Here is a 27,181-nt window from a genome sequence, read left to right on the forward strand (position 1 = left end):
ACGCACACACACGCGCACACACACCACACACATACACACATACACACACATACACACACACCACACACACACACACACGCACACACACGCGCACACACACCACACACATACACACATACACACACATACACACACACCACACACACACACACGCACACACACGCGCACACACACCACACACATACACACATACACACACATACACACACACCACACACACACACACACACACACACACATGCGCGCGCGCGCGTGCGTGCGCGTATGCGTCCCTCATTCTGTGGGCCCTGCGAGTTCTCACTCTGCCTGGGTAACAGAACCAGATCCGCATGCTCCAATTGCCTCTCAGCCATTTCTTTCACACACTGTCCTTTTTAGCCTAGGAAAATCAAAGTTCCAGAAACTTATAATTTAGCAATTAGATTTATGTGTTAAATTTTCAATCCACAATTCATCCATACAATAAATCCGTTGCCAATTGATAAAGATATAAACCACCCACCCTGACAAGATAAAACCCATCTAGTTCACCTAAATCTGAACCATCCTCCTCTGTAGATCTTGATCTCCTTCCTCCTCTCTCCTGCCTTACAAAAACTCTCTACTGTCCAATCCTGTATTGCCTTGACATCAACCTACATTCTAATTTTACACAAAGGGTGTCACTGCGACATTTTAATAGCTGTATGTAGAACGGACTTATGTCACATGCGTCCCATTTATTACCATACCCAGACTCCCTCCCTTTTCCCAATTGTGTATCCCACTGGGCAAAAATAAGACCAGGACCACAAGCTTAAACCAAATTGGAAGCAAGCTTTATTAAACACTGGCCAGGGTGACGGACACTGCCCAGGTCCACACCCGGGGCTCCAAGAATGGCATCAGTTTATGTGAGTCAGGCGCTTTTAAAGGCAAACCCCACAAGGCTATGCACTTCCTGCCTTTGTCCAATCAGGGACAAGCATACATCCCGGTGTGCTTCCTGCCTACATACTTCCCACCGACATGTGATCAAGTACATCTCGCACAGTTTGGGCAACCAACCTTGTTTGCAGAAGCGAAAATACAGTGTGTGACTTGTGTCTTACATGGACAACAGGCCCCAGCATGCCCCTTGGGCAAGTGGGGCTTATGGGTCAGAGGCATTTTTTCTTTTATAGAGCTCTTAAGCACAGTAATTTAAACTTAAAACATAACTTTAGTCTTTACATAGCCAGCTCCCAATTCTACTCTCATGGTTTTTTGTTTGTTTGTTTCTGATTGCGGGTGATTCCATGAGTGTGGATGAGGGCTTGTTTACAGGAACATGGATACCTCACACATAGCTGTACCCCTGAAGAAAACTCTCCCTCTACTCAAGCAAACACTACCTGCCCAGCTCTGCAAGGATAGGGGGGTGGAGGGGCGTGGGCCGAATGTGTGGATGGGAGGGCACGTGAGTCCGTTCTATTCTATGACCTTATGTTCGTGGGCCCAGTCTGATCCAAGTAGTCACAGCTGCTGAGGGTTTCAGATTGCAAAAGTCATGTCCTGGTTGGAGGCCAGCATTCCACAGCACTGAACCCCTTTCTCTGCCCTTACATTCTTCCTATCCTCCCCTTCTGAGATGTGTTTTGAGTCTTGACAAGGAGTGACCTAGATATCCCTATAGGATTGAGCCCTTGGTAGCCACGCATTCTCTGCACTTTGACCTTAGAAACCTCTGTGTTAACAGCTGGTTCCTCCACAAGGAGCTGCACCCAAACAGAAAGAACCAGAAGACAGTTTGACAGATTCATGAAAACTGTCTTTTTTTCCTTATTTTTTTGATGTGTGATGTGCACATCTGTATGCATATTTTTGCATATGTAAATATTTGTGTGGGTACATATAGACGTGTGTGTGTGTGTGTGTGTGTGTGTGTGTGTGTGTGTGCGCGCGCGCATGTAGAGGCCTGAGATGTTGAGGGTCTGTTGCAGAATATTGATCACATTGTGTTAAAACCTAAGTAGCCACTGCCTTTCTGACATTACTGTAGTCACTTTTATGCCTGTAGACAGCCATCTTACTTGTTATAGAGGATTTTCTAATGCTCCAGTTAACTGTTAACTGCTCATCCTGTTACGTTCTACGCTTGGTGTTCTTGGAGGTTCCTCCCCCTCCTTTGGCGTCAATCACAACACGATTACATGATGTGCTCTGCATGGTTAAGCTACTATAGCTTGAGGCAGAGCCAACGGAAGCAACCTCCCAGCAGCACTCCCTGCACCTGTGTGTGAGCCTTGACGCTTGCTATGAGCATTGACAGGTTTTGCCTTTGTAAGACGCTGATGGAAACAGTCAGGGTCGTAGTCTCATTTCCCGAATCTGACCCTCATCTATCAGTCCTGAGAGGTGTGTGTTCAATAAACTGCCCGTTTAACTGAGATGGGTGACTGAGTGGTTTGTGGGGTGATTCCTGGGCCACAACAATTGTGAACCCTAAGGTTGTGAACTAGAAAACAACCCAAGAGCTTTCTGCAAGCAAGACTAAATAAAGTCAATGATAGGTGGAGCAAGCAGCCAGCTGACAGGGAGTGAACATAAGAAAGCCAGGAAAGAGAAAGGACGGCCTGCAAATTGAAAGGTATTTAAGACATCGTGGAGAAGGAGAAAGGACTTTTTACTTCCGGGACATAGGTGGAGTAAGAGGGTCAGCTGGGTGCTTTCCCAGCCTCTCTGAGCTCGCAGACTTTCACCCCAGCACCTGGCTCCTGAGTCTTCATTTGGTAAATCAAGCAACTGGGATTTTATTTGTAAAAAAACAAAGGCCGTCTTCACTCACCCTTTCACTTTACTCATTGAGGCAGTCTTTCAGTCACACCAGAACTCGTGGCTAACTGGCTCTAGAGCCACTTCTGTACAGCCTTCCTTCCAAGAGCCAGAATGCAAGCAGATCTCCACACGCACCCTGCATTACGTAGGCTCTGGGATCTGAACTCTAGCTTTGTCTTTTGTACAGTAGTGCTTTACCCATCGAACCACCTCCCAAGCCCCTGATTCTTTTTTGAGACAAGGTCTCTGCAGTCTAGGCTGGCTCTGACGCTGTTATGTAGTCCAGGGTGTCCTTGAACTGTTGTGGTCTTGCAGACTCCCCAACCACTAGGATTATAGGTGTGGGACAACATGCCCCACCCCTTCTAGTTTTTAACTGGTGTGACTTCTGCAACTCTTTAAGGAGGTGGGGCAGCGTGTCTTATAAGTCTATCTTTTTTGTTCCCCTTGGCAGGCAATATTTCAGTGATGTCATTGCAAACGCCATGATGGAGATGCAAGCTTGTGGCTCGTTCTCCAGTCTCCTGGAAGCGTTGGGCAAAGAAAGAGATGCCAAAATGAATTTCCATGACGTCATCACAAGGTCAGGGTGGTGATAGACTTATACGTTTTGTGATTCTCTTTTTTTTTTTCTTGGTTCTTTTTTTTTTTCGGAGCTGGGGACCGAACCCAGGGCCTTGCGCTTCCTAGGCAAGCGCTCTACCACTGAGCTAAATCCCCAACCCCGTGATTCTCTTTTCAGATGCTCTCACTGTGCTGTGTAGACAGTTCTTAGACCCCAGGAGCTTCTCCTGCCTCAAAGTAGGCTACTACAGGCATGTGCTAAACACCTTGGTCTGCTTTGCAATGTTTCTTTTCTCACATGTATGTGTGTGTGGTATGCAAGTGTGTGTATGCATGCTTACATGTGAGGGAACACATGTATATGTGTATGTAGGCCTGAGGTTGACACTGGGAGTCTTTCTTGAGTGTTTCCCAACTTATTCTTTGACATAGACTCTCGTAGTTGAGCCCAGAGCTTAGCTACACAGCTAGTATGACTGCCTAGCTCGCTCTGGGATAGCCCAAGTCTGCTTTCTGAGTGCCGGTGTGGCACTTAAGTAAATTCTGTCGATCTGAACTCTGGTCCTCACACTTATGTGGCAAATATTTTAACCACCAAGCAAGCTCCCCACTCTGCAAATTTTTGTGCGTGCATTTGTGTGTGAGTGTAGGCATGTGCGTGTCACAGTATTCACATGTGGAGCTCTGAGGACCATGTCAGGCATTGATTCTCACCTTCTCTCTTGATTGAATTGAGACAGGGTCTTTGTTGTTTGGTTTCTGCAGCTGCCTCTAGACAGTAGGTTATGGGGGATGCTACTACTCCTGGCTTTATGTGGGTTCCCTGTCTCTAAACTCAGGACCAGCACTTTACCTACCAAGCCATCTATCCAGGCTCTGCGTTTTATTTTACGGTGGTAAAAACTTACCAGAAGTCCTGAATTTCCCAAGCATCAAACACATACATTCATTCAGTTATCACTGGAAGGCAGACTCTTGGGTTCTGAGCTCCTGCTTATTCCTGCCTTGGGTGGGGCAATCATTCAGAAATCCTTGGTTACTTGAATCCACACAATATTAAGAATACCATAGCTAGGTACGGGGTACAGGATTGTAAACTCAGATACTTTGGAAGCTGAAGCAGAGGGATTGCAAGATAGAGGCCAGCATGGGTAAGTTTGTGAGATGTAAAATATAATGGGGAGTCAGTGCTTGGGGGAGTCAGTGGGAGAGTGATTGCCTGGTACACAGAGCCCCTGGGTTCAACCTCTTGTATATATAATGACAGGAAAGAGACCTCTGCTAGTTGTCCTTCTCAAGATGAACCAGACCAAAATCCTTCCTTAGTGTCCTAGGCTGCAGTGTAGCTGGAAGGGAGCATTTTGTAAACACACTAGGCTCCAAGTTTGATCCCCAGCACTGCAAACAAACAACATAGTAAGAAGCCAAAAGGTGGGTGCATAGCACAGGACATCCTTCCCAAGAATGTTCAGCTCAAGATGGGACTCAGTGCCAGAACACTTCTTTAGCATATGTGACAGAAAAAATATTCACTCAGGGCATTGAGGCTGGAGGGACTTTAGTTGGACTCCAGCCTTGTCCACATAGTGAGACCTTATCCCATATACAAAAGCAAGGGACTGGAGAGATGGCTCGGCAGTTAAGAGCACTGGCTGCTTTTCCAGGGTACACAGGTTTGGTTCCAAGCACCCACATGGTGGCTTACAGCTCTGTGTAAGTCCAGTTCCAGAGGCTCTGACTCCTGACCTCTGTCTGTTCCTGCCTGCACATGGTGTACATGCATACACTCAGGCATACATACACACATGAAGTTAAATAGAAAAGAGTAAAGCAATCATATGCTAGGCCATTGCTGCATGTGGAATGCTCCTGGCCTGTGCTAGCTGCCTGATAACAGCTCATGTTAGAGATCGAGATCCACTGCTCGCCGGCAGCCAGGCCTGGGCTGTCTCATCTCATGGCAGTAACTGCACATGCTGTTAAATTGCATTTATGAGAGGCCATTGTGTTGACATGAACTCCTAAACCAGTGTCCAAAGGCCAGATCAGAGTGGCTGTATGCCATGTGGTTAAGCCAGTTTTCTGAAAGCTAGGAAATTCACAGACAGCCAGAGTTCAGTGAACAGAGCCTTTATAACGGAAAAAGCTTTTCTGTCTAAGGGGGCTCTTTAAGGAAGCCATTTTGAGATGGCCAGTCTGCCTTTTATTCCCGGTTTCTGCTGGTTTGGCCCATTTCTGCCTAAAACCACTTCCTTTGATGAACTCATCGGCTTCCTCTATTTCATAGATGCCCAGCTTGTAGATCTGCCTCTGTTTCAAAGACGTGCAACGCGCCAGGGCGCCTCACAGATGTGCAACACACCAGGGCACCTCACAGATGTGCAACTCACCAGGGTGCCACAGATGTGGAACACACCAGGGTGCCTCATAGAGGATGTGATGCCCTTCATGAATTGTAATGAAAGCAAATTGGATGTTGAAGCTAAATTTGCTGAAGTTTTATTCTTCCACAATTACAAGTGGATTCTGATTGGGCATCCCTGCTTTTCAATTGTTAGATTTTTGAAAAGCAGTTGTAAGTTTACTGACATATTGAGAAGGCAGTTGAGAGTTACTGTGTCATGTCTTAGTGCCTCTGTGCTGTTGTAACAGACTGGGGAAAGTGTGGTTGGGAGCAGTGGAGCACACCTTCAATCCCAGTACTTAGGAGGCAGAGGCATTTGGGTCTCTGTGAGTTCAAGGCAGCCTGGTCTATAGAGCAAGTGCCAGCACTGCTAGGGCTACATAGAGAAACCCTGTCTTAAAAACAAGACAGAGCAAACAGACAGAAAAGGAGAAAAGTGTATCTATCCAGTCACCTTCTGTCTTGTTTTTGTTCTTATCTGATTTCCTTAGCTTTATCTTTAAACCCATGTCATTTGAAAAATATTTATGGTGGCAGCTTATGTCTGTGATAGAGAACAGGGAGGCTGAGCTATGAGGGTTGCTGGGAATTAAGTCCAGCCTGGGCTACAGAGTAAGTTCCAGGTCAACCTTGTGTCTTGTGTCTAATACGGGACGCGCGCGCACTCGCGCGCGTGTGTGTGTGTGGGGGGGGGAGAGAAAAGAGAGGAGAGAGGAGAGAGAGAAAAGAGAGAGGAGAGAAAGAAAAGAGAGAGGAGAGAGAAAGAGAGAGAGGAGAGAGAAAGAGAGAGAGAGGAGAGAGAGAAGAGAGTTCTTTCCTTCACCGTGTGGGTCTGTGGGATCTAATGCAGGTAGTCAGGCATGGTGGCAAGCACCTTCCTTCACCTACCTGCTGGGCCATTCTGCTTGTCCCCATGCTGCTCATCTATCAGACTATTAATTACTTTTGTTGTTGTCATCATTGTTGTTTTGTTAAAGCAGTGTCTCTTGTGGTCCAGACTGGTCTTGAACTTACTTAGTAACTTAGGTTGATCTCAAGTTCCTTGACCTCCTGCTTCTACATCTCAGGTGCTGAGGTTACAGCTGAGCAATACCAATCCTGGCTTAAGAACCTGATTGTTTTTATCATTACATCTGTTTGTTTATTGATTGGATGATTTTGTGGTCATGTGCACTGGTATGTGCTATTGCGCACATGCGGAGGTCAGAGAACAACCTATGGGAATCGGTTCTTGCCTTCCACCCCATAGTTCCGGGGTTCTGGATAAGGTTGTCAGCCTTGGCAGCAAGCACCTTTATCCAGTGAGCCGTTGTGTGGGCCCACGAACCTATTTGTTTTTAAAGACTTATTTTCATTATGTTTAATTTATGAGTATATGCACGTGTGTTGTGGACAGGTGCCCAGAGAGAGTACTGGATCCCTGTGAGCTGCCGAGCATGGATGCTGGGAGTCAAATTCAGCTCCTCTGATCTTGAGCCATCTCTCCTGCCAAGAACCTGCCTTTTAAATGTCCAGTTGGCCCAACACTCGAGAAGTCCTGTTCACTTTTCCCATTATTTATTCACTGTACATCCCTGCTATGCCCCCCCAGTCTGCTACCCCTCCAGTCCCCCCCAGTCCCCCGACACACAGTCCCTCCCCCATAACCTCTTGCCTTCTCCTCTGAGAAGGTGGAACCCCCACATATTCCCCCATGTCCCCTCCCTGTACCCTTCCATCTACACACATATCGGATCTATGCAAGGCTAGGCACATCCTCTCCCACTGAGGCCAGACAACGCAGCCAGGCCAGGGAACAGATTCCACTCAGGCAGCAGCTTTAGGGACAGCTCCTGCTCAGTTGCTGGGGACCCACATGAAGACTGAGCTACACATCTGCTGCCCATGTGCAGGGTGGGAGGGTGGGGACACTAGGGAGAAGCCCTGTTCTTACTGTCCTTACTTCTTTTAGGGAGGAAAAAGGAAGAAAACAGATAAAATCTCTTCAAAAACAGCTAGTTGATGTCAAAAGGGAGCGTCAAATGCAAGTACAGGTAAGAATTACCCATGAGGAGGACACCAAAACGACTGAGCTAAACCCACTCCATGGAAGGCTCTTTCACAGAGTTAGCTCTGTGAGAGGCCATTGTGTCTGCTGGGGTGACTTTATGGGAAAGAGGATGATGCCTGGGTGGTGAGGCCCACCTTTAATCCTGGCATTCAGCAGGCAGAGGCAGGAGGATTGCTGAGTTTTAGGCCAGCCAGGGCTACATGGTGAGGTCCTGGAGGGAGAGGGACAGAGGGAAGAGAGGAGAGAAGGAAGGTACAAGTGGGTCTAGGTAAAACTGGGGGCAGCCCCTTGGGGCTCTTGGTCTGCTCTTTCCTTCCTAACTGTACAGACTTCACACAAGTTTCCATTCCTGAAAAATTCTATTATAATTTAAAAATTCTTCATTTTCTAAAGACTCCAGAAGTTGGAATCAAGTTTCATTTGTTGTGCATGCCTCCCCCTCCCCCCAGTGCTGGTATTGTGAGGTCTGAATTGAACCTCTTCCAGGACCTCTTGAATGAGACTCATGGAGGCAGTGATCGATGCAAAAGCAAGAGGATTTTAATTCCGATATGTCGGGTCCTCACACTTCAAGAGAGACGACCCTGAGCAGACTCTGACAGAGAGTTTATACCTTGTAAACAACTGGGGCAGAATTTGCACAATGGTAACCAGGCAGGGGACTATGCGTATTTGGTGAAGAGAAACAACTTTCAGATCGGACTCAGTGTATTGTTCAATGGGGGTGGGGGGTGGGGTTGTGGTCATTTGGAAGCCGCAGATAGCTTTGTGTGACAGTTTGGCTTGTAGCTGTTCAGAAACTAAACCAGCTTTTTTCTTCCTGGAAGGGAGGGGTCCTGTGCTCTGAGGTTTTTGGTAGGAATTTTCCCACTGGCCCCAGATTGGTCCCAACGCTGGTTCTTTCATTATGGCTAGATAGAAATGTTACCCAGATATAACCTGGATACAGAACTGCAGAGGCATAACTATGTTTGGTCTCCTGTAGCTCAGGCTGACTGGAACTGGCTGGAACGGGCTAACTAGCCCAGGATGATCTTGACCTTCTCCTGCTACCATAGCCTTTATGCTGGAATCAGAGCATTAGAGGAGTTACCCTCACACCCCCGTCAGGACTGTACGCTGTGACTGACTTTTCCTCTTGCCATCCAGCCAAGGCGGCAGCCTGATGTGCTAGACAAGTCACGGCCTTCCCACACTTCCAGTTAAAACCTCGGAGCCTGTGCTCCCCAGGCCACTGCTAACGCTGCTTTGCCCCTCTTCTCAGGGCAGCCACCAGGGCCTCATGAACTGGCTGGTTCTTCTCACTGTATCTTCTCTGGAGCCAATAATATATTTAGACCGTGTCTGAGGCAGCCAGGGGCTTTGAGTAGAATGTTTGGTCTGCCGTGAGAGCCCTCAAATACACTGTGTCAGTCTGAGAACCTTGGTCATGGGGTAAGCGCCTGGCTCCATGGACAATCAGGCTGTGGTGAAGACAAATCGCTAAAAGACCTGAAAAGAAGTCCCCAAGTCAAGATTCTTAGCCTGTGCCGTGGGTGGCTGGCTTGACCATGCCTCACTGATTGTGTGGGTTGATGGGAAACTCCAATCATGATTTTAGCATCTAAAGCCAGCTAGGATTTTATATTTTACCCTGTGTCTCACACTGTCACTTGATGTGCCAGCCAGCAGGAAGGAAATTAGACTTGTCAGAAGCCTAGGGCAATAGCATTAAAACTAGATGTCTTTGATTTTTTAAAATTATTTTTACATAGCCAGTGTTATATAGATTTATAAACAATTACTTAATATTACATAATATAATATAGATTTTCTGTTTGCTGTAGGTCTCTTTCATAGCCTTCCAGCTTTTAAAAAGTGATTTTTGAAATTATGTGTATTCATGAATGTCTGTTGTGTGTGTGTGTGTGTGAGTTTGTATGTGTGTCTGAACATGTATGTGTGTATTGACTAAGGAGTTCAGAAGATGGGTATTGAATCTCCTGGAGCTAGAATTAAAGGTGATTGTGAACTGTCCACCATGGGTGCTGGGAACCAAAGTTAGTTTTTAGCAAGTGCCCTTCCCCACCTCCCCGTCTCTCCAGCTCTGACTCCTAGACAATTTGATAAAACCAACCAGCATGTGGATATGTCTTACTTGTGTGCAAGCTGAGAGGAAGATTTTCTTTCAGTTTCTGAAATACACTCAGGGCTTAGTTACCCAGGGACTTCACCTGTGTGGGCTTCACCCTTTCCTTCTTACTGAGAAATTTCTTGCCTTCATTTTTCATGGATTGACTTACTTGCCTTTCGAGTGTCAGGATAAATAAGTCTCCTCAGATGGGCCTTCTTAGACCCTGTGCTAATGGAAGTCACCCTTACTGTTTGCCCCAGTGTCTCCTGCCTTCTCTCCCATACAACTTTCTTTGTCTCCTGCTTAGCTGGAGTCGCTATTGAAGAATCTTCCTTTTATTCAGTGAGTTTTGAAAGCTTACAATTGTGAAGCATTAGTGGCCATCAGAGGTCTATTCTAGCACATGTTCAGTGACTCACTGTGGTGATGAGGTTTTGTTGACTTGACACAAGCTAGAGTCACCTGGAAGAGAGAACGTCAATTGAATTGTTTCCATCAGATTGGCCTGTCTGTCTGTGGGCGTTTTCTGGATTAATGATTGATGTAAGGGGGCCCAGCCCACTCTGGGAGATGTTGCCCCTGAGTGGCCCTAGGCTTTAGAAGAAAGCAGGCTGAGCAAGCCAGTAAGCAGCATTCCTCCATGGCCTTTGTTGCTGTAAAAGTATAAAAAATGGTTGTCTTTTATCCCGCACTAGGTCCAGCACCACAGTGCCCCAAGATATCTGGTAGGTCTCTTAATCTCAGTCAGCAAAGCATCTCATTTGCTCTGATCCATCCCATATCACACTGCCGATGGCTTCTCTCTGAGCCTGGCAACAATCTCTCTACCCGTCCAGTTCTCAAGGCAGCTTGCCACCATGCCAGAAACACACATCTCAATTCCATGGTGGCTCAGTGTCCCAGCCGCCACATACTCTCTTAAACTTAATTCACCACACAAGAAAGAACACACAACACAATAATCTCTGATCCAATTGATGAGATATAATTGTCTACCCGAACACACAAAGCCCTATACACATCCATCCCTTAAGAACATTCATAACAACCTGTAAAGGCACAGAGTGGAATCTTAACATCAGCCTCCATGTTCTCTCGGCCACTTCTCTGCCTTCCCCAGTCTCCTCCTCTTCCCTCAAACTTTTTCTCCCGCCCATCCTTCCTTCTCGTCCAATGACAGGCCTTGTTCTATCTTGTACCTGCCTTCACCTGCTTAATTACATCATCCTATAGTCTCTGCTTCAGGTCCTACTGCCAGGTCCCTGCCTTGAGTTCCTGTCAAGACTTCCCTCTCTGATAGACTGTGATCTTAAGCCAGATAAACCCTTTCTTCCCCAAGGTAGCTTTTGGTCATGTTTTATCACAGCAATAGAAAAAAAACTAGGAGACATTCAGTATATATCCATTCCTGCATGGCTACAGACCCAACCAGCCAAACAGAGCCGGTTTGAAAGAACCTGGATCTTTGTATGGACTTGATGGGAAGGATTAGAGTATCTGCAGGATTTGGTATCCTGGGCAGGAGGCGTGTCTTCGAACCAGTCCCCAGTGGGAACAGGGGTGAAGGCTAGGGTGAGCATAGTCACTTACTAAATAGTAACATTCTGGTGTTTGAAAGGCGAAACCTAGACCCCAACTTGGCCAATTTCATACAACTGGTGAGTCTGGGAAATCAGGACTTGGGATCACCTTTGACCATTGCTCTTTCTACCAAAATGAGACCATAATGGTGAGTCTGTGGCAGATACTGACTACCAAAGAAGGTTCTGAAGAGACTCACTCAGTCTGAATTTATCTTCCTTCCTCCCTCCCTCCTTCCCTTCCTCCCTCCCTCCCTCCTTCCTCCCTTCCTCCCTTCACCCCTCCTTCCTTCCTTCCTCCCTTCCTCCCTTCATCCCTTCCTTTCTTCAACATTTATTTATTATCCTGTATGGGGGAACATTTTTGGTGGTCAAAGGAAACTTGAGAGAGCCAGCTCTTTTACTCTACCATGTGGGCTCCAGGGGCCAAACTCAGATCCTAAGGCTTGGTCGAAAGTGGTCCACTGAGCCATCTGGCCAGCCCTCTGCAGTTTTTTGAGACAGGGTCTCCTGTGGCCCAGGCTGGCTTTGAGCCACTAAGGATGTAGCTAAGGATGACCTTGGACTTCTGATCATCCTGCCCTCCTTTCCTTAGGGCTGGGACTATGGGTATGTTCACCACACCCAGGTTCATTTTCTTTCCTTCTGTGAGTCAGGGTCTCAGTGTGTATCTCTGGCTGGTCTAGAGCTTGCCATGCAAACAGGCTGACCTGAAACGCGCACTAACCCAGCTGCCTGTGCCTCCAGAGCACTGGGATTAAAGGTGCGTCCCGCCATGACCAGCACTGTTTTTAATGAGACAGGTTCTCCTCTGCGGCCCTGGTTGGCCTGGAGTCTGTTGTAAGCCTTGTGCTCGGTCCCCTGGCACTGACTCATTTTGATTCATGCTATTGTGAGGACTGAGTACGTGTCCCTTAGTGTGCTACGAGAAGGCCTGTTGACGTATAAGCTCAGTGAATTTTAGTTCAGGAACCTGGTCTTATCTCTGCAGAATGGAAACGAATATATTGCTCACCTCAGAGACCAGCTACAAGAGGTGAAGGCAAAAACCAACCTGGAGAATCTTTATATGAAAAGGAACACCGAGCTGCAGGTTTCCCAGACCCAGAAGAAGTGCAACAGAGCAGAAGAGCTCCTGCTGGAGGAGATCGAGGTAACCTCCGCCACATTCGGCTGCCTGGGGATGGGACTCAGTGATAGCACATGGCAGCTTCCCAGTCCAGCTCCAGTGTCAGCAAACGACAGAGCAGGACCCAGGCAGATGACGTCACGTGGGCCAGCCCGTAAGAGTATGCACTTCTTCCAGAGGACCTGAGTTCGGTGCCCAGCACCCATGTTTGGAGGTTCCTAACCTCTAGTAACTCCAGCTCCATATTTGTACGTGTACGTGTGTGCCCATGAAGGCCAGAGGCACTGGGTCCCACAGAGCTGGAGTTACAGGTGCTTTTGAGCACTGTGTGCTGGGAACCAAAGTTACAGTTACATCCTCTAATCAGAGCAGTATGCACTCTTCACGGCTGAGCTCTCTCCCGCCTCAGTGAGGTGCTGTCCACGATAATGTGCCAACAACAAAACAAAGTCAGAGGAAGAGAAGATTAGGGTTTCTGTTCATGACCAGAACAGCCCTGGAGGTCAAACATAAACAACTAACTGGGGTCTTCAATATTTGTACGTAGAGACTTTAATGGCTATGCCTCCTGCTTCCCCGTGTGACTTGGAGAAGCCCACTCTGAAAGCTCACCTCCTGGGTGTGCTCTCCAGCTACCCAAGCCCGCTTCTCTCTCTTCCCTTCCCGCTCCTTCTTCTTTCTTCTTCTGGTTAACTCACTCTAACTCGCATTGTAGTGCAGGGCTGGCCTTAAACTGATCCACCTGCCTCAGCTTCCAGTGTTCTGGGGGTCCAGGTGTGGGCTGTCGTGCCTGGCTCTGTCCGCACACTTCACCACATGCTTCTTGAACGCTGTAATTTCCTTCTGGGCTGAGAATCTTGAAGCATTGTTTTTAGATGACAGGACTGTGATAGCTTTTTCTGGGACCCTTATGTGTGTATAACGGGGTGCTAGCCCATGCCTCTGTAGTGTTTGTGGAGTACAAACAGAGTGGAGCCACACAATCGCTCTGTAGGAAGCGTGGGGTCCGGGCAGCACCCACCATCTGGGAACTGCTGACCTCAGCCTTGCTGGGTAGAGAACTGGGTGTTTGGTGCCTTACAGAAACTGAGGTTGAAAACTGAAGAGGAGAACCGGGTTCACATGGAGATCGAAATGTTCCTTAGAAATCAGCAGCAGGTGAGTCGCCCAGGCGTTGATTCCACAATTGTAAGAACTCACGCACTGCACTGGAGAGACAGCTCAGAGGTTAAGAACACTGGCTGCTCTTGCAGAGGACCTGGGTTCAGTTCCCAGCACCCACATATCAACTCATAGTTGTAACTCCAGGCCCAGGAGACTCAGGGCCCTCTTCTGGACATAAGGGCACTGGGTGTACATGGTGCATATACACACATACAGGCAAACACCCATATGATAAGGTAAAGAGATCTTTAAAAAAAAACCTATTTATGGGCTGGAGAGATGGCTCAGTGGTTGAGAGCACTGACTGCTCTTCCAGAGGTCCTGAGTTCAATTCCCAGCAACCACATGGTGGCCCACAAACATCTGTAATGTAATTGATGCTCTCTTCTGGTGTGTGAAGACAGCTATGGTATACTCACATACATAAAATAAATAAATCTTTTTAAAAAATCCACTTATACAATTCCTTTGTATTTAAGGACAGTGGTGTCTCATGATGCAGTCTGGTTGGCCCACAGTTTACTATGTAGACCAAGATTCAGTATCTCTGCCTCCCAAGTGCTGGGATTAAAGGCAGATGCCACTGAACTTAGCTGTGACTTTAAAAAACCTTCTAATGGGCTGAAGAGGTGCTCAGCAGGTAAAATGCCTGCTGCGTAAGCATCGGACCTAAGATGTATCTTAAGACAAAAAAGCCAGGCTTGGGATTATACTTGGATCCCAGCTTCAGCGTGATGGTGATGGTGGCGATGTCAGTCCTTGGGGTTTGCAGACAGCTCGTGATAGTGAGAGATCTTGTCTCAAAAAAGCAGGGCAGGGTGCTACAGAGATGGCCTAATGGGTCAGAGTGCGCATTACTCCTGCAGAGGACTGGGTGGCCCACGACTGCCTGTAACTTCAGTTCCAGGGAATTGGATACCCTCTTCCTGCCTTCCCAGGACCCAGTATGCATATCCCAGCATGCACACCCTACACTTGCAAATTCTCTCTCTCTCTCTCTCTCTCTCTCTCTCTCTCTCTCTCTCTCTCTCCCCCCCCCCCTTAGGTCTTAGGTATTCTATAAATGGATTTGTATGTGTGAATGCACTCATGTGTAAAATGTGTGCATGAATACGTCTGTATGCCCACGCCCACAAGTGTATATGGAGACCGGAGGTTTATTTACTGTGTGTGTATTTGTGTGTGTGTGTGTGTGTGTGTGTGTGTGTATGTGCATATATATATATTTTTTTGCCGATTTTTTTAATTATAAAAATAACATGCCCAGTTGAGGAAGTTTTTAGATTATCAATTGCTTTCTCATTTTGTTCATGTTCTTACAATCACTTCTCAAAGTAACTTAAAATAATTATAAAATGTCTCATTGAACGGTGGTGGCACATGTCTGTCCCAGCCACCATTGGTCATCATTGCAGGTGTTTACAAAAAGTGAGTTTGGGGTGTAGAGTAAGTAGGTCTTCAGAGAGACTGCAGCGGGTAACTTGTGATTCTGGATAAATGTTACTAATGCTTTCCCCCATTGTGTGCTATGGATGAAACCCGGGCACTGCCCTTTGGTCACTAGTGATGTGTGCAGGCAGGAATTTCAAGGTGTTTATCTTCTCTGCATTGGTGTGTGTGTGTGTGTGTGTGTGCGTGTGTGTGCGTGTGTGTGTGTGTGTGCGCGTGTGTGTGTGTCTGTGTGTGTCTCTGTGTGTGTGTGTGTCTGTGTGTGTGTGCGTGTGTGTGTGCGTGTGTGTCTCTGTGTGTGTGTGTGCGTGTGTGTGTCTGTGTGTGTGTCTGTGTGTGTGTGCGTGTGTGTGTGTCTGTGTGTGTGTGCGTGTGTGCGTGCGTGTGTGTGTCTGTGTGTGTGCGTGTGTGTGTCTGTGTGTGTGCGTGTGTGTGTCTGTGTGTGTGTATGTGTGTGTGTGTCTGTGTGTGTATGTGTGTGTATGTGTGTGTGTGCGCGTGTGCGTGCGTGTGTGTGTCTGTGTGTGTGCGTGCGTGTGTGTGTGTCTGTGTGTGTGTCTGTGTGTGTGTCTGTGTGTGTCTGTGTGTGTGTATGTGTATGTGTGTGTGTGTGTGTGTGTGTGTGTGTGTGTGTGTGCCACAGCGTAAGTGTGGGGGTCAGAGCATGACCTTTTGAAGTTGGTTCTCTCCCTCACCTTTATGTGGCTTCTGGGAATAGAGAACAGGTAGTTAGGCTCCACAGACAGTGTTTTGGTCTGCGGAGCCATCTTGCTGGCCCCAGATTTAATTTTTTAGCTTTAAAGTTTTCAATCGCAGTTCTATGTTCCATAACATCCCTCGGGTGGAACACGACTGGATGTAGGTGGCAGTGTTCTCTCCGTGGACACTCAGGATGCTGCCAAGCTTTGCGGTCTCTACACATGCTCAGACCTTTCTGCAGGCACAGGGTGTCACCTTGGACTCCTCAGAACATCACTGGTAGCTCTGTTTCTCAGATGGTTTGTTTGGGTTTCCTAGATAGATAAGTTCATTGGCTGGAAACTTACTTTTTTTTTTTTTTTTTTTTTTTTGGTAAGCTGTAATCTCATGTAACCCAGGCTGCGTCAAACTCTGGATCCTTCTTTCTGTCTCTTTATCTTGAGTGCTAGGATTAGGAATGTGAGCAGCTGTGAGCCTGGCTTGGGATATTGTGCCATCCCCACAGAAGTCAGGGCCCACCTCAGGGATGACCCCGAGGTCACCCCTGGCCCACATGGGAAAGCAACCAGAGCACAGAGAAGTTTCCTACCACTCTCACCAGCTCACTCTTAGCTGCCCAAGTCTCTCATGACTTAGACATGGCCCCTGGAGATGACTGAGCATTAACTCTGAGTTGTCAGTGATTCACTGGGACCCACAGAGCAAACCTGTAGCCCTGGTCACAACGGAGCTGAGCAGTCAGATGGCACATGCAGTGTTAACTGTAGTCTCTGCCACTGTGGGTTTGCAGTTCTGTGGGACTGAACTGTGGCTCCTTCCCAAGTACTGAAAAAAAAATATGTGTGTGTGTGTGTGTGTGTGTGTGTGTGTGTGTGTATAGTGGAGAAGACACACTCAGGACGACTACAATTGTAGGAACGTCTTCCCAACCCCACTGAAAATTAAACCACAGGCTCGCTGCCTCCCTGATGAGACTGCAGAGGTCAGCGACATCGTACAACACCTGGCACAAGCACAGGGCCTTAGACTTGCTGCTTGGTGTGTGCAGAAGCTGGCTGGCTCTTGCAGAGTCACCAGGGACTGCCGTAAGTCCAGCTGCTGCTGCTCATAGCCTTTGTCAGCACACACCTGCAATACAGCTGCTCATAGCCTTTGTCAGCGCACACCTGCAATACAGCTGCCAGTTCTAAACCAGTGTGAAAATTCCTACCCGAAGCAGCTGCTTGTAGCAGCAGGACCCTGTGTGCCTTCTTCCTGCATGGGGACTGCTGATTCTCCAGCTGTCATATTGTGATCTACAAAGACATCTGCTTTGACACTCCATACCACACCCTGTTGCACTGATGACACTGTGCTGCTCTGCGGCAAGCATGGCAAATGATTTTGACTAAGACATCTGTGAATTAGAGGGGTCGGGTCAGCTTCATTCCTAGTGCCAATTGTGTGTGATTATGATCTTCTTAAGTAACACAAATCACGCTATCAGTTTAAACAGGTGTTTAACAAAAGAACCATGAGCTATTAACACAGGACAGATTACCAAGAAGGGATAAAGAGAGCTCTGAAGACTAGCACAGGGCTGGCTGCCAGGATCCGAGAAAGGAACTACAGAGGTGGAGGAAAGGCAGGTCTTTCCATGACAAGATTCAGGCTCATTAGAGAAACGGTGCATAGTTTCCTGGACGCCAAGAGGTGCTTTTGCATATGGGTCTTAGTATGTAGCTCAAGGTGTTCTCCAACTCATTTTGATCCTCATGCCTGTCGCCTTCTTCTTTCTTCCTCTTCTTCCTCTCCTCCTTCTCCTTCTCTTCTTTTTCCTCCTCTTCTTCCTCTTCCTCCTCCTCCCTTCTGTCCCTTCTCTTCCTCCCTCCCTCTTTTCCTCCCTCTTCCTTCCTTCTTCAGTCAGGTGAATACTCAGTTGTATAAGATGGACTATTTTTATTCATTGGGATTATCTTCTTCCCTTTTAATATGTTGAGGAAAACACTGTAGCTTTGCCGTTGTGTCCTTTACATTCTTGGGGTTAGCCTTACCTGGTCACAATGCATATAATGCTGCAGTTGTCAGTTAGTGCCACTGGGTGTCACACAGCAATAGGAGTGTGACCGGGATCCCGAGCGCATGGAGCCTCCAGGAGCCCTCCTGTCGTGTCCTCTATCGCCCTCTGCTGACAAAGCTTAGTATTTTGCTAGGTGATTGAAGAAACATTTCCAGTAAGGCCAGGCCATGCAGAATGAACTTGGAGCTGAGAGGCAGTAGCTGGCAGTGGACTCAAATGGGGAGGTTTGCTCTCTAGATCACTGGTGTGCACATTTTATTACGTGAAGGGGTTTCTTGTCGAAGTTTTTTTAAAGCCAGTGTCAATCCATTTATTTATTTATTTATTTATTTATTTATTTATTTATTTATTTATCGGAGCTGGGGACCAAACCCAGGGCCTTGCGCTTGCTAGGCAAGTGCTCTACCGCTGAGCTAAATCCCCAACCCCAATCCATTTATTTTTAATTTTGTTTTGGTGGTGGTGTGGTGGTGGTGGTGGTAGGAGGAAGACAGCATACATTACATAGCCCTGGCTGACTTGGAACTCACTATGGAGACAAAGCTGGCCCCAAACCCAAAGAATTTTGAGTCCCCTCTTAAATGCCAGGATAAAGGTGTGTCACCACACCCAACCGGGATGCAGTCTTTTCATCTTTCAATATGATTTTTTTGATGATATATTTTTCTCCTTTAATATACATTTATATATCTTGTTTATTTATTTATTTGTTTATGTGTACCTGCTGCATGGAAGCCAGTGGCGTGTGCCAGATCCCCTGGGACTAGAGTTACAGGTGGTTGTGACCTGCTCAAACTCAGACCCTCTGCAAGACCAGGATAGGCTCCTAAGCACTGAACCACCCCTCCAGCTTCTGTGGAGGTATGGACTGTAGTATCTGTCCACTAATGTTGAGTCATCTTTCCTTCCCTAGGATAAAGTCTACCTGGGGATGGCGTGGTGTTAGCAGCCACTATAGCCGATGTGCTTTCTTTTTTTTTTTTGGTTCTTTTTTTCGGAGCTGGGGACTGAACCCAGGGCCTTGCGCTTCCTAGGCAAGCGCTCTACCACTGAGCTAAATCCCCAGCCAGTCTGCTTTCATTTTTATATCTGTTTTCTGGGGCTATTTTGTTGTGTTGCTTCCAGAGTTCACTGGCTTGGCTGCATGGCGAGAACTTTTCCATCTTCCTATGAACTGAAACGGAAAAGAGAAATATATAAACTGTTTGTGGTGTTTGAGGTATAGTAAAGCCCAAGCCTTCTCGACTGGGTATCTCTTTCTCTTGTCTTTATGTGTTTGCAGAAGGTGTCACATTTATCTTCTTGGGTGTCATATTTTAAAGGGGAAACATTGGGACACCTAGAATGATTTTTAGCTCTTCATTTACCAGATCTTTCTGAGTCATGCTTTGTAGTATGTCTTCCTAGGAGAGAATCCATTCTGTTTCAGTTCTTTGGAGACAGGTCTCCTGCTTCTGCCCCCAGTGCTGGGTTCAGGCCTGCTCTGCCGCACCTAGTCTTCTATAGCTTACTCCTGGATGCTCCTGGAGTTAGGAGTTACATATGTCTGCTTTTCACTAGTAGCTGTCGAGACTTACTTTTGAATTATTTTGTCTGTGTGTGGGCATGAGTGCCGGTACCCAGGAGGTCAGAAGACAGCTTTGGACTCCTGAGTTACAGTCCGCTGAGCCTGTAAGGACATGGGTGCTGGGAACTGAAATAGGTCTTCTGGAAGAAAACAACAGTGTTATCTCATAAGCTCAATGGCAACCTTTAAATTTTTTGTTGTTGTTTTGTTTTCCAAGACAAGGTTTCTCTGTGTAGCCCTGGCTGTCCTGGGACTTGCTCTGTAGACCAAGCTGGCCCTGAACTCATGGATCTGCCTGCCTCCACCTCTCAAGTGCTGGGATTAAAGGCCTGGGCCACTACCTATGTTGCTGTAATCTTTACATGTTTTTATACATGCCTAGGTTTTACTGTCTCTCTTAGGTCTAGAATTAATCATTATGCACGTTCTGTTTCTTTTATTAAAATTTTTATTTACTGCCCCCCTTTCCAATATCCTGTATTGAAATCAATTTTATACAAGTGTCAGTCCATTAGCCTACCACTGTTACACTGCAGTGGGCTGTGTGTGCAGCTTTTTGTATCTCCACTTTATAACCAATGGCTGAGAGAGCTAGCGGTCCAAAGAATTCAAGTGAACTTGAGTGCAAGACTTGAACCTTAGCCATCTGCCTTCAGAGCCCAGGCTCTAACCATTAGACCTGACTGCCTCCTGAGGTTTTTTGTTGTTTTGTTTTGTTTTGTTTTTCATTTTCCCTTGCAGAAGGGACATCTTCAAGTAACTTGCATAGACTTGATCTCATCATCTTTCATCTTTCATATTTGAAACTTTGGCTGGCATCTTAATTCATATCTGTTTTCATTTAGAATTTTGAAGACTCCTCTCCCCTCAGCCAAGATGTCTTATATCCCAGGCTGGACTAGAACTTGCTATGTAGCTAGCGAAGGTCTTGAACTCCTGATCCTCCTGCTTCTACTCTGGCTACAGGTGTGGGCAGCCATGTCTAGTTTTATGTGGTGCAGACTATCAAACTCACGGCTTTGTGCATGCCAGGCCAGCACCCCAGCACCCCAGTGTCCCAGTGTCCCCAGCATCCGAGTGTCCCAGCATCCCAGCACCCCAGCACCCCAGCATCCCAGCATCCCAGCACCCCAGCATCACAGTGTCCCAGTATCTCAGTGTCCCAGCATCCCAGTGTCCCAGTGTCCCAGCATCCCAGTGTCCCAGTGTCCCAGTGTCCCAGCACCCCAGTGTCCCAGCATCCCAGTGTCCCAGCATCCCAGTGTCCCAGTATCTCAGTGTCCCAGCATCCCAGTGTCCCAGTATCTCAGTGTCCCAGCGTCCCAGTGTCCCAGTATCTCAGTGTCCCCAGCATCCCAGTGTCCCAGTATCTCAGTGTCCCAGCATCCCAGTGTCCCAGCATCCCAGTGTCCCAGCATCCCAGTGTCCCAGTATCTCAGTGTCCCCAGCATCCCAGTGTCCCAGCATCCCAGTGTCCCAGTATCTCAGTGTCCCAGCATCCGAGTGTCCCAGCATCACAGTGTCCCAGCATCTCAGTGTCCCAGCATCACAGTGTCCCAGCATCACAGTGTCCCAGTGTCCCAGCATCTCAGTGTCCCAGCGTCCTAGTGTTCCAGCAGGGATATCCCCAGCCCACATTTCAGTCTTTTTTGATGAGTGTTCAGTATTGTTAATTTAAAAAAAGGGGGGGCGGCTGATGTCTTTGCTTATATTTCAGAATTTTCTACCTGTTTCTTTGCAGTTTACCCACTGAGGTATCTGAAAGCCACCCCCAACCCCCGTGCATTTTTTTTTTTTTTCGGAGCTGGGGACCGAACCCAGGGCCTTGCGCTTCCTAGGTAAGCGCTCTACCACTGAGCTAAATCCCCAGCCCCCCCCCCCCCCCCGTGCATTTTTATCTTGGCTTTCAGTGTCAAATTCACTTCTGAAGTGTGTGAGTTTGTCTTAGTTACCTTGTTTTGCAGTGCTGGTTGTCAAACCCAAGGCCACAAATGCTGCACCTTCGTCCTGCTTCTGTTTTGTGTATTTTTCTCACTTTATTAGTTCTTTGATAATTTCATAAAAATATAAATCATAATTATTCTTCTCCTCAAACTCCTCTGAGATCCAAACCCCACTTCCCTACCCACCTGAATCCTTAAAAAAACACAACTCGGGGTTGGGGATTTAGCTCAGTGGTAGAGCGCTTGCCTAGCAAGCACAAGGCCCTGGGTTCGGTCCCCAGCTCCGGAAAAAAAAAAAAAAAAAAAAAAAGAAAGAAAAACAAAAACAAAAACCACAAGTCATCAGATATAATTAGTGTGCAGGTACAGTTAATGTGGCCCATCTTCCCCGGAATGGCATTCCAGTAGCTGTGGTGACTACCAGGGGCCACAGCCTCAAAGCAAAGGCCTCTGCCTCTCTCAACAGCTACCAATTGCCATTAGCTCCTTAGCTAGGGGGGCGCCTTCTCACCCACCTCCACACAGCATTCTGGGATCTTGTCTGGCTTGACTTTAATGCATCTTGTACATGCCATCATATGCTGTGAGTTCATAGGTGTCCCTCCTCTAAAAATGTAGTTGCTTACACACAGAAAAGTACACAATTAAGGAGTGAACAGCCACCAGTCACAAAGAACACGTCAGCATCTGGGCTGGTCTCCCTCAGATCCTCAGCAAGTCTGGCGTGATCAGATCTCTGTAGGAAACTTGGTTGTTATTGAACTTGCTCTAACTGGCATCACACGGCCCTGTTATTTATGTCTGGTGGGAGCCATGTTTTAATGTGTTTTTCCAAGTAGAAACTTGAGGAGAAGCTCGAGTTCTGGATGGAGAAATTTGATAAAGACACAGAAGCAAAGCAGAACGAGTTAAATGCTCTCAAGGCGGCCAAGGCCAGTGACCTGGCGCACCTTCAAGACCTGGCGAAGATGGTAAGGGGTGGCTGGGTGACCCTGGGGAGTCTGGAAGTCAGTTTTGGTCAAAAGTAAACGACGGGGTTCTCTGCCGATGACGATGATGGGGTGAGCGGTTGTGGCACTAATGCTAGAACGACTCTGTTGCAAGCACGCTTTAGGTTGAAATTACTTAAAACTCCTTGAGAGAAATGCTGCGTTAAACAAGACAAAATTTGTATGGTTCTTAGAGACGATTTAAAAATGTCGATTTCTGAAAACCTGCTTTTATTGGATAGATGTAAAACTTCCTAAATTTCTAGTTTAAAACATGGCTGTTTGCATATGTACATTTTTTAAAGAGTTATTTATTTATCATATACAAAGACACTGTCGCTGTCTTCAGACACACCAGAAGAGGGCATCAGGTCTCATTACAGATGGTTGTGAGCCACCATGTGGTTGCTGGGATTTGAACTCAGGACCTCTAGAAGAGCAGTCAGTGCTCTTAACCACTGAGCCATGTCTCCAGCCCGTATATGTACATTCTATTAAGGTTTTATCTGAAGGATACCAATGTGTATATGTATGTGTGTGATTTTAAAACAGAATCTCATTATATTGACCTGACTAGTCTTGAGCTTGTTACGATCCTCCTGCCTCTGTCACAAGTGTGCCGCTACATCTGACTTAGTATTTCATCTTCATTTTAAAGCTTAATCTTGAATTATTTAAATTAAAAAAAGAGGAACAATTATATAATGTAAATACACAGTCCGGGAATCCAGCAGGATTTTTTTTTTTTTGAGACATACCCTTGTTGTGTAGACGAGATTGGCTTTGGACTTTCGTCAGAGTTCCCTCCTGTGTCTCTGGAGTTCTGGAACTACTGGCACGTAGGACTGGTTGGGCTGCTGCCAAGCTGACTTTGCTCCTTGTGCATTTGTGCAGATCCGGGAGTATGAGCAGGTCATTATTGAGGACAGGTTAGAAAAGGAGAAGACCAGGAAGAAGCTGGAGCAGGATGACCTCGAACTGAGGAGCATTGTGAAGGTAGGACACTTGGGTTGGAGGTACAGGCAGAGGGTGGGTCGCCCGCCCGGTGTCCTGCTGCACATGGTGAGGGTGTGCCCACAGTCCACAGTGCAGGGCAACGGTTGACAGAACAGCAAGCCTGGCTCCTGATCTGGGGGAGGAGGTGAGCAGTGCAAGGAATCCTCTGTCCAGATACTGGCTCTGAGGTCACGCCTAACCAAGGCAAGGCGGCTGTGTAAGCAGGCATTTCTGAATGCCCTGCCCTCCTCCATACCTGGTTGTAAGTCAGCCCTAGCTGTGTGATGCCTTCCAATAGAAGTTGCTTTTTAAAAGAGGTGGAAGGGACAAAGCAAGTTAGAATAAAATATTTAAAACCGTATTTAAAACTTTAATTATATACACACATGCATATATAATTTATTCATTTTGAGACTTTTTCTCCACAGCCCTGACTATCCTGGGACTGTGTAGTCTGCAGTGCCCCTCTCTCCCCAGCCTCTTGGCTCTCGGGGATTATAGCAATCAAACCTGGCTGAGAGAGTGAACTACCTCATGAACGTTTTCTCTGAACCTGCAAATATTAACAATGACAGCAGGATCAGTTCCAGGTTCTGGAAATTATTTTTAAGAATCATTTTTACTTTTAATTATGATTATGTCTGTGTCTGTGGGTGGGTTTGTGCACGTGAGGGCAGGTGCACTGGAGAGGCATCAGATTCCTTGGGGCTGGAGTTACAGATGGTTGTGAATTTCCAGATGTGGGTGTTGGGAGACTAACTCAAGACATCTGCAAGAGCAGTGTGTGCGCTTAACTGCTGAGTCCTCTCTCCAGCCCTTGGGGAAACATTTTTAAAGCAAAAACTGCAATGCAAAAACAGCAGCTAGTTTGAAACATCCCCTCAAAACCCCCAAAAAACCAAAAAACCAACCTCTGCCAGGAAGAGCATCCTTCAAGGGCCCTGGCAGGGACGAATTTGAGATGTAGAGTGGGAGGCAAGTTCTTCTTGTCCAGGCTGCCCGTGAATCCACTGCCCACGTGCTGGAATTACAGGTGTTTGCCATCACGCAGGCCATGCTCTGTTGTTTTGTGGTACTGGGTATCAAACCCAGAGCCTCTTTAGCATTTTTTTTTTTTTTACTGTGGTTATCACTAAGCCACAACCATAAGTCCAAAATGAGAACTTTAAAGTACTTTCAGGACCAGATATCAAAACATCTTTAGCTGGTGATGCATGATCCTTTAGTCCTAGGACCTAGGAGGCAGAGGCAGGCAGATCTCTGTGAGTTTGAGGCTAGCCTGGTCTACAGAGGGAATTCCGGGATAGCCAGGACTTCACAGAGAAACTGTCTCAAAAAAACCAAAACCAAATACCAAAAAAGCCAAAACAAAGTGGGGAAATTCATCTTCGATCTTCCTACTAGGGAAATCTGGTGTTTAATTAGTAACTGTTGATCAAGCTTCTGTTTTCTATTCCTCAAGATTCGATTTTGAGTGGAGAGCTAGCCCAAAACTGCTTCTGTTCTCACCAGTGGATTCATGTGCTCTAGTAGGGTAGTGTGATTTTATAATCTAGACAAGAACTGTTGCATTAAACTGACAAAGACATTCCAGGGCTATCTGAATCCTAGCCGTTTAGCAGCCCCTTAAAGGTCTGTGATACACTGTTGACCACTGAGACTTCTCAGTGCATCCCTGACTGGACACAGGTAATAGGCATTCACTCCCTTTGCATCAGTGGCTGTGAGGTGTGAGGTGTTTACACAGAAGTTGAGGCTGTAAGTCTGAAGGAAGACTTGGCCTAGTATACTAGATAGGTATGAGTAGGTAGCCATACTGACAGCAACCTGCCCACTTCCATGTCTCGGACGTTCCCGAAACACAAGCTACTGTTGGTTCTCTCCTCTGTACAAAGTTGGGTGCTGTTGGGCACAGAGATGAATTTCCCTGCTTCTCTCTTCCAGCTCCAGGCCTGGTGGCGAGGTACAGTCGTTCGGAGGGAAATTGGAAGTTTCAAAATGCCCAAGAAAGAAAAAGATGACAGCAAAGACGCGAAAGGCAAGGAGAAGGACAAGCGGAGAGGCAAGAAGTAACGAGTTTCTACTGTTCCTCCTCAGGACTCGACACGTGTGATGCTACCACGGCACCCACCGACGTGCTCCCGGAGACACCTGGGGAGCTGGCTATGCCTGATGTCTAGTTTTCAAAGCCCAGTCAGGGCTGTCACACGGCTATAGGACTCTTCAGACCAGACTTTGGGGGGAAGCCATGTTGAACATGGCTTATTGTGAACATCCTTATTCTCCCTCACCACAAAGCAGTTCATTCACTGGCTTATAGTCAAGTATTAAAAACTCCTGGCACATCTGATCTGACCCCATTCCATATGACCAAAGAGAAAAACTACGAGTAAAAGTGAATTATTCAGTGAGAATTAAAGGTTATCACCTAGCATCATGTGAACGCACATGTAGTTAAATAAACCTTAGCTCCTGCCTGTCACGCGGGGTGACCATTAGTCTAGGGACGGTGGTGTTGAGGGACAGCACATAATACACCTCTTACATAAGCTGTTCCAGTGACTTTTCTGGGGACAGATAGGGGTGGAAGATATGAGACAGAAATGGTGTGTAAACACATAGTCCTCCAGTGGTTAAGACTGGGATATGGGTTCTCTAGAAGGCTAGTTTTGAGATTATGTTTGTCAAGAGACACAGCCCTGCCCATCATCCGGATATTAAGACGTAAAGAAGTGAGACATGAAAACTAGCCTGTGTGGTGTGCAGCAAGCAGCTCTCCCTTAAAACCAGTGAGCCCACCGGGTCATTCCTGCTTTGACTTTTCAGCCCAGCTGGCTCACTGCTCTCCACCCTGCCTGTTTCTTTCTGTGGATGTGTGCACAATGTACGTTGGAGCACATCATACAGGGTTCAAAGGACAACTCTGTGGACTCAGTTCTCCCCTTCCACCTTTTTGTGGGTTCTCAGCACAAATTCAGGTTGCCAGGATCACTTTGGAACTCACAGTACAGACCAGGCAGGCCTCTGCCACCCTGTGTGCTGGGATTAAAGACAAGCACTGCCACGCCCAGCTTATTTCCTTAGAACCAAACACGCACAGTGGTATGTGGGCCCAGGCATGGAAACATGTATGTATATGCACAACACAGCTTGCAGGGGGTGGGGTCAGAGGACAGGTTCCAAGAAGTATTTCCTTCTACTGTATCTCTTTGTACTATTCAGGTCCTGGACATCAAACTCAGTCATTAGACTTGGCCTGCTGAGCCATTTCATTGGCCCTCAGCTTTTTTTTTTTTTTTTTTTTTTTTGGTCCCGTGAGGGAAAAGTTACCTTAATGCATCTTACATATTTCATGAATATGAAATTTAAACTTTTTCGCAGGGTCTCACGTAGCCCAAGCTGGTCTCAAATTCACTATGTAGTCTGGTGGCCTTGAACCTCATGCTGTGCCTTCTGAGTGCTGGGATTGCGGGCGTGAGGGAGCATGCCTGGTTTACGGAGCACAGGGCCTGATGCATGCATGTAGGCGCACCTCACACTGCAGCCCCAGCCTGAACGGAGCCTCCTCACCCACTGCCAGCGCAGGCCACCTTACTATCTGTACCTCAGAGGTTCAGTGAGCCAGAGTTGGCCTTTCCTTGATTTGTCTTTGGCAAGCAAACCATGCTTCAGGCTGGAA

General features: G+C 47.1%; 1 protein-coding gene across 5 annotated transcripts in view; it reads left to right on the forward strand.

The window, feature by feature from the left end:
- Positions 1-25,850, forward strand: part of Drc9 (dynein regulatory complex subunit 9) — a 40,952-nt gene extending 15,102 nt beyond the window's left edge. For all 5 annotated transcript variants that reach the window (NM_001433929.1, NM_001433928.1, XM_087576700.1 and 2 more), the window contains 7 exons: positions 3,251-3,379; positions 7,716-7,797; positions 12,499-12,660; positions 13,720-13,794; positions 22,357-22,488; positions 23,401-23,502; positions 25,447-25,850. In NM_001433929.1, the coding sequence (NP_001420858.1) occupies positions 3,251-3,379; positions 7,716-7,797; positions 12,499-12,660; positions 13,720-13,794; positions 22,357-22,488; positions 23,401-23,502; positions 25,447-25,575 (811 nt within the window). In that variant the 3' untranslated portion in view covers positions 25,576-25,850. The remainder of the gene's footprint in view (positions 1-3,250; positions 3,380-7,715; positions 7,798-12,498; positions 12,661-13,719; positions 13,795-22,356; positions 22,489-23,400; positions 23,503-25,446) is intronic.
- Positions 25,851-27,181: the final 1,331 nt, after the last annotated feature.

Source organism: Rattus norvegicus, chromosome 11 (assembly GCF_021556685.1).
Source record: "Rattus norvegicus strain SHRSP/BbbUtx chromosome 11, alternate assembly SHRSP_T2T, whole genome shotgun sequence".
In the NCBI taxonomy this organism is placed as follows: Eukaryota; Metazoa; Chordata; class Mammalia; order Rodentia; family Muridae; genus Rattus; species Rattus norvegicus.